The sequence below is a fragment of the Crotalus tigris genome, unplaced genomic scaffold (genome assembly GCF_016545835.1).
Source record: "Crotalus tigris isolate CLP2741 ecotype Arizona unplaced genomic scaffold, ASM1654583v1 scf7180000017701.1507938, whole genome shotgun sequence".
NCBI classification, from domain to species: Eukaryota; Metazoa; Chordata; class Lepidosauria; order Squamata; family Viperidae; genus Crotalus; species Crotalus tigris.
In genome coordinates this window covers 146,098-153,233 of record NW_024096577.1, presented here as the reverse complement: position 1 = coordinate 153,233, position 7,136 = coordinate 146,098, and the positions used below count along the sequence as shown (strand labels likewise).

Below are 7,136 nucleotides of genomic sequence, written 5' to 3'. Positions count from 1 at the left end.
GGCTGACAACTTTCAGATCCGCCCAAAGTTTTTTCATACTGCATTATGATGCATGGTTTAAAACTGCACCACTTGGGACATTGCTGAAGTGAGCATGCAACACACAAAGGTGTGTCTATTCTTAGAAGGAAGGGCTGCTTTAAAGTATTACAGGTATAACTTTCACGTTTTTGCAGCCCCTACATGGTGCACAACCCTAACACACTTCTACACCTTATGCCAAGAAGAAAATCCTACATGGGATCAACAGACTTGAGTCTAAAATCAACTGAAGGAAGATAAAACATTAAGATCGTAGCAGTTCACAAAAACTACAAAACCAAAAGTGGCACATACATTTGCTGAGATATAATCTGGGTTTACAGTAGCTTTCATTTTTGTCCCTTTCCGGAGCTTAGCTTTAAAATTAAATATTGATGCTATAAAACCAAAATGATTATCCTGTCATCCTTGTACACGGAAGGAGGATTCAAATGGGTAAGAATTAAAACAATATTGCTGCTGGTTTTAGTCAACCCATTTAGTTTCAGTATCACCTTTTTGTAGTGGTATTAAACTTTCAATATGGTATAGGCACGCTCTTTATTTATAATCAAACTATGTGATTTTAATTAGTTTATTTAAACAAATTTTCATCATTATAAGTAAATTACAATTTAGAGAATACAGTGGTCCTTCCAGCTGGGAGTCATTAGAATTGTTTTACAATTAATATTTCTTCAGAAATGATGAGATTGTATACCAAGAAGATGGTAGAGCCATTGAATTGGGGTGTTCAGAAATGATGGAAATATGCTGGATGAATGCTTTGGCTGATATAATTATTCCCTTTGCATTTACTTATACTTTTACAATGCAGCAATCAAGTTAGAAAAGCAATACACAGAGTAATTCTCCCACCCCAAGCATTTAAATTGTCCTTCTTGAGCTGTTTTTCAGCAACAGTATTTGCATAAATCCTAAGTTTTGTATATGTCTGATCTTGTCTATAATTAGCCAAGGATTAATTTGTCCTTAAATGTGCAACAATAAAGCAGAAATAACTTAAACAGCTTAAACAGCTAACTGCCAGTTACTTGAAGTAATAGGTGCCGTGTGTCTCTTTCAAAGCAAGTTTCATCAAGAAAAGGAAGTTACAAGAAAACAGCAATTCTGGCAAATGAGTTGCAGCTCAACACCTCTGTCTGTCCTCACATCAGAAACAAAGATTTTATAAGAAGAAAATGTTGATGGAAAAGATGCTCATTTAGTCCAGCTGACTTTGGGGATGTCATAATGCTCAGTCAGAGTATCCAAGTGCCTATTAAAATCCTAAGAAAGAAAAGAATATTAGTTGGAAACAAGAACTCATTTACAAATATAGAGTACAAATATCCAGAGTTGGCAAATATCTATTTGAATAAATTTCATTGTCAATACCTAAACTCCCTCTGATTTAGGTGAATCTAGCTTGTATGTATTCAATCTACATTAATCCAAAATAAGAAACCTTAAATATATTAACACAATTTTTATAACAGTCTAATCAAAAGGATACACATTTAGAAGTAAGGAGGAGGAAAGAGCTCAGAAAATAGCGTTGATGCTATGTGTAAACTGGCACTGGGAGAGATTCAACAGGCACCTAATAATGAGCATGTAATTACAGGAAGGAAGTTACATGTCTTATTGAACCATCCTGAAGATCTCATCTGACTTGGCATGAAATGAAGGGATTGAGAATTGATGTTTGCCCCAACTCTACTGAACAACTTGTCTTTGTCTCCTCTTGCAAAATTAGGTAGGGCCTTTCTTAAATATTTGGAAGGTGGTTAAGAACTGCTCTTCTGCTGGGAGTTCAAGGAGGAAAAGGGGATACAGGTAGTTCTCGATTTAACAATCACAATTGGGACTGGAATTTCAGTCCCTAAGTGATATATCGTTAAACGGTCATCATGTGACCAGACCAAATTTAATTAACATTTTTACCATTGTTAAGCAAATTGGTCATTATGGCTTCCCCAATTGATCCGTGACTGCAACACATTGCAACCGTTGTAAATGTGAGCCGGTTGCCTAATGCCTGAATTGTGATCATGTGACTGCTGGGTGGTGTCATAGTTTTATCTTTGAGGATGTGTCATAAAGCAGGGCTTTTCAACCAGTGGTGCGGGTACCACCTGTGGTGCATTGGCACCTGGCAGGTGGTACGCGACCATCCTAGAAAAGTGGTAGCGGGGGAGGAGAATGAGCTGAACCAGTGGCAGCACCGCACAAGCCTGAGCGAGAGATGGCTGCAGCTGCAGGGCTGTCAGGGCTCAGTGGAAGCCCTGGAGCCCGGTGCTGATCCTGGCACTTCTGCTGAGCCCTGAAGAAGCGCCGATCAGCTGGAATGTTGCAGCATCTCCAGAGTCTTGTGATTTACATTCAGATGCTTGGCAACTGATTCATATTTATGACGGTCACAGCGTCCTAGGGTCATGTGAAGTGACCAAAACCTGCTGCAACCACCCAGCAGATGGGGGGAATAAAAACCAAACACCCCCCACGCCACCCAGCTGCCAATCCTCAACAGAAATGCTCACAACAATGAAAGCCTCAAAAAGGAAGAGCGTTGCTGGGCAGGCAGGTGTCTTGCTTGGCTGTGGCTTGGGGGGCACTTTTTCGGTGCCATTGTAACTTCAAACAGTCATTAAGCGAACTGTTGTAAGTTGAGGACTACCTGTACTTTATCACTTCCCCCCCCTTTTTTTTTTGGTCATTAAGTTTTTGACACCTTGCTAGGCAACGGGTGGTACTCGGATATTGCCATATCCTAAAAGCGGTACAATGGGTGAAAAGGTTGAAAAGCCCTTTCATAAATTACTTATCCAGGCTGTCATAACTTTGAACCATTGTTAAACGGTTGTAAGTTGAGGACTACCTGTACAATGGGGCAGTTGTATCTCATGCCAGTTTTTATTTGTATGATTTTTATTGCTTGTTTTGAATTGTTTTAATGATTGTGGATTTGGATTATGAAACTATGAGTACTTTGATTGGGGTCACATACAAAACTTAGTAAATAAATACATTTCAACAGGAATAGATCATATTAAATGGACGGAGGAGCAATGGTATTAAATGAAAGTGCACATCTGTTTATACAGATCTAGCTATCTGAACACAAGGCTCCAGACAAGGACACTGAGTAAAAATACAAGGAAAAGTATAATAATATATTCTATGGGAGTACGCTATAAACAACAGAAAATTTAAATAATGCCTTGGTTGACCAGCTTAGAAAACTTTCAGGGAAGAAAAACATGGGAGATTCAACTGTCCACACTCCATATAATTAAAACTGCAAAGTACCCAAGATTATTCAGTTTTCTGACTTTCATTTTCCAGGAGGTCAAAAACAAAGGGATTATCCTTCCTAGATCTGATCCTAACTGGAAGGGTAAAGACAGCTGAAGATGTGCAATCTTCAAAAATCTGACAAACCTTTATAGGGTGGAATAGATAGATGATGGGTTTAAATTATTTCATTTTAAAGCAGACATTAATTGGACATCAGTTCCTAACAGTAAAAGCTGTTCAATATATTGTACACCACCCAGAGCAACTCTCTGAGGGAGATGGGGGTGTGTGTTAAAAAAAATAATATAAAAAAAGATTAAAAATATATATAAATAATGAGACAGATCGCCTAAGATGGATTCTCTTTATCTAGAGATGTTTTTAAAAATAGCCATTTTTAAGGAATGCTGTAGTAGTACAATCCTGAATAGAGTGGATAATCTCAAAGGTCTTTCTTATTTTGTTTTCTCTAATGACTAATGACCAAGGAAGAACTGCCTGCCAGAGAAATCACTTAGGCTGTTCTATAATATAGAAGGATATGAGGGGAGATTGAGGGGGAAATCGATTAACCTTCTTTTGCAAATAGCTTAGGTATCTATCTAAATAGTAACGTTTTCATCCATATTTTTTCCTCCTTAGAGGCATCTTAGATTGGGTGATATAGAATGCTAAATCATAACATAGTTTACTTTTATGCAGGAACATGTAGCTCAAAAAGCAAGAACTTACCTCTACTCTCTGCTTGTGGGTTTTGGATGCTTTTTTCAAGATTCGTTCTATTTGCTACAGAATAAAAAGAGAGTACTGGTTATTGTTATTCTGCCAAGGAACATTTTTGCACTTGATGAGTTTCCGCTTCACCCAAACTCTCTTTAGTGGTCCTTTTTCCTCTTAAGACACTCACCCGCTTTTCCTGCATTTTTTCATAGGCCAGCTGCGCTGGAGTACGTTTGTCCAACGCCCGTTTCTTTTCCTCTTCTTCCTCCTGCTTCTTGCTGCTCACAATCTGGTCTACAATCTTGCTTCTTTCTTTATCTTTCTTCTTCTTTCTAAAAAAAAAAAAAAGACCATTGAGATAAAACCCATTGTAAGTAAAATTCTTTCATAAAGCACGATAGGAAAAATAAGATAACTTTCTACATCTTCACCCATACTCTGCTTTGTTTTTATTTGGATTTTCTTGTTAGAGAAAAGGGTAAATTGGAACATGGCACAAAGAATCAAGCTTGGGGATAGGGTCTTTAGAGCAGAGATCAGGATTTTAAAACACTTTGCTAATTATGAATCATATCTCCACTTCTTAATTTCGGGGAGTGGAATTAAGCATTGTCAATTTATAAACTCCACTAACTTCTCAAATGCGTCGCCTCTTTGCCCTTTTAACGTGTGGGTGACTATACAAAAGACCAAGTCTTTCCAACAGTGGGCCTTTTCTTTTGAGGCAGCCTCGCCTTGCTTTCCCAGAGCTTTTACAACAGCAACAGCCAAATTAATCATTCTCCTTCTCTTGTTGTGGTCGTGAAGCCTCTTTGTTTTCTTACAGATGACCAAAGCTAGAAATTAGATTTTATTATTTCTTTTTGGCTATCGGCAAAAGAAGCCCCGCCTCCCCAAAAGAATGGGGTGAGTGTAGGACTTTTAAAAACAAGATGAAGATTGAACAAAACCAGCGTCTCCGCGGCCGCCTCTCTTATCAAATTTCTGCCTTGGGAGGCTCCCCTCACCGTTTCCCCGCAGACCCGCCGCCGGTGTCCCCCTTCAGACGCAGAGCGCCTCGCTGGACAGGTTCGTACTCCGACATAACCCCCGTTTCTTTCAGCACATCAACGTTTCTCCTCCCCAACCCCCCCCCTTCTCTCTCTCTCTCTTCCAGGGGATGTGAGGACAGGTCTACGAAAGTAGTTCCGGGTTAAACGAACCAAACAACAAGAAACCTCGGAATGAGTAAACGGGCGGATCCCTAAAATAAAGGAACGGCAGTTTTTTTTTAACCCATAGAGAGTTAAATGCTAGAGCGGTTCCAGGAACTAATTACTGAAGATTCATAAAAGGTTGTACTATTTGGAATGTTAAGGAAAACAAAAGAGAAACGTAGTTGGAGCTGCGAGCAAGCCAGGGGGAATGTTTTATCTGAGATACGTACATTTAGGGAGGCCCAGCTTCGGAAGTGGACTACACTGCAGGATTGTCATAAGACGCTTGCCCTCACGTCCCCTCGATCATTGCAAGGCACATTGCAGTTCATTTTGTTTTTCCTCAAAAGATTCTCTCATATCATTCTCATCATAGGCTGGTGAGGAAGATTAGACTGATAGTGACCGGCGCAAAGTCACTTTAGTGAACTTCATGGCTAAGTGGAGACCTGAATTTGGTCTCCAAATGAAACACTTGAACTGCAGTCATGAATGTAAACTCCACCATTGGTTGCTATTGTCTTTGAAAGAAATGCAAGGTCCAGTAAGAACCACCATTGCTGGGACCTGGTGCAGCTTGTATTTCTTGCTGACAGATATTTGGTCTTCGGTCTTGATCAAGCTCTTGTTGAATGCTTCCAGAGACTTGAATCTCCTTGTGTTCAGGAAACAAGACTAAATTAGCAAATGTGCTGCAGGATAGCCAGATCTAGCAAATGGAAAACGATAATCTTGGTAACTGAACTGCCTGCTGGACTGAAAGAACTGAGAAAAAAGTATAAAGAGATAAAAGAAAAAGATATTATTTTGCATTTTTTGAGATGGTAACGTGATTTACAATTTGAGATGTATGTATTTTTAGCTTTAGTTTCCCAAAAGCAGAGATTAAAAATTTACATTTCCAAGTCCTTTTGAGATAAATTTAAGTCCAGCTTTTGGTATCAACTTTAGCGGAGATGGGAAGGATCTCTAGGTGTGTACAGTATTTGCTTGCTCTATCAAAGATTTTAGACAGTAAGCTGAATCTTTGCTTGTAACCTTTGTCTTTGTTATTATAAGGTAATAGATGGGAATCCTTTCTTTCATCCTGTTTTTTAGGTTGGGCAGGAAAGAGTTTGAAGGTTTCAAGTTGACTTGTAACGTCTAGGTGCTGGGTTCTTGAAGGGGCAGTATCAGCCAATGCAGGTTGTTCCACTGGTTAACTGTTCTGTCAGGAAGTTTCTCCTTAGTTCTAGATTGCTTTTCTCCTTGCTTAGTTTCCATCTGTTGCTGCTTGTCCTGCCTTCAGGCGCCTTGGAAAATAGCTTGACTCCCTCTTCTTTGTGGCAGCCCCTGAGATATTGGAACACTGCTATCATGTCCCCCCTCGTCCTTCTCTTCATTAAACTAGACATACCCAATTCCAGCAACCGTTCCTTATATGCTTTAGCCTCCAGTCCCCTAATCTTTGTTGCTCTTCTCTGTACTCTTTGTAGAGTCTCAACATCTTTTTTACATCGTGGTGACCAAAACTGGATGCAGTATTCCAAGTGTGGCCTTACCAAAGCATTGTAAAGTGGTATTAATACTTCACGTGATCTTGATTCTATCCCTGTTAATTCAGCCTAGCACTGTGTTAGCCTTTTGGGCAGCGGCAGCACACTGCTGGCTCATATTTAAGTGATTGTCCACTAGGACTCCAAGGTCCCTCTCACAATTACTATTATTGAGCAAGGTACCCCTATACTATATCTGTACATTTGGTTTTTCTTGCCTAAATGTAGAACCTTACTTTTTTCACCATTGAATTTCATTTTGTTAGATAGTGCCCAGTGTTCAACAATGCCCAGATCCTCCTTTATCTTGAGCCTGTCTTCCTGCCAGCTTGGTGTCATCTGCAAATATGATGATTTCCGCATC

At 39.6% G+C, this 7,136-nt stretch overlaps 1 protein-coding gene across 1 annotated transcript; it reads right to left on the bottom strand.

The window, feature by feature from the left end:
• Positions 1–598: 598 nt before the first annotated feature.
• On the bottom strand, positions 599–5,202 carry FAM32A (family with sequence similarity 32 member A). Its single transcript, XM_039338441.1, has 4 exons — positions 5,049–5,202; positions 4,229–4,373; positions 4,054–4,107; positions 599–1,311 (listed from the first exon to the last, which is right to left on the bottom strand). Exons 1-4 carry the CDS (start codon positions 5,123–5,125, stop codon positions 1,243–1,245), a joined length of 345 nt encoding a protein of 114 aa, XP_039194375.1. The 5' UTR covers positions 5,126–5,202; the 3' UTR covers positions 599–1,242.
• Between the last annotated feature and the right edge of the window lie 1,934 nt (positions 5,203–7,136).

What these genes read in the sequence shown, in the direction of transcription:
- FAM32A (XM_039338441.1), bottom strand. Translation starts at nt 5,125, where the DNA reads ATGTCGGAGTACGAACCTGTCCAGCGAGGCGCTCTGCGTCTGAAGGGG. An exon ending in GGCGGGTCTGCGGGGAAACG is followed by an intron (nt 4,374 to 5,048) that starts GTGAGGGGAGCC and finishes TTTTTTTTTTAG; the next exon opens with AAAGAAGAAGAAAGATAAAG. An exon ending in CCCACAAGCAGAGAGTAGAG is followed by an intron (nt 1,312 to 4,053) that starts GTAAGTTCTTGC and finishes TTTCTTTCTTAG; the next exon opens with GATTTTAATAGGCACTTGGA.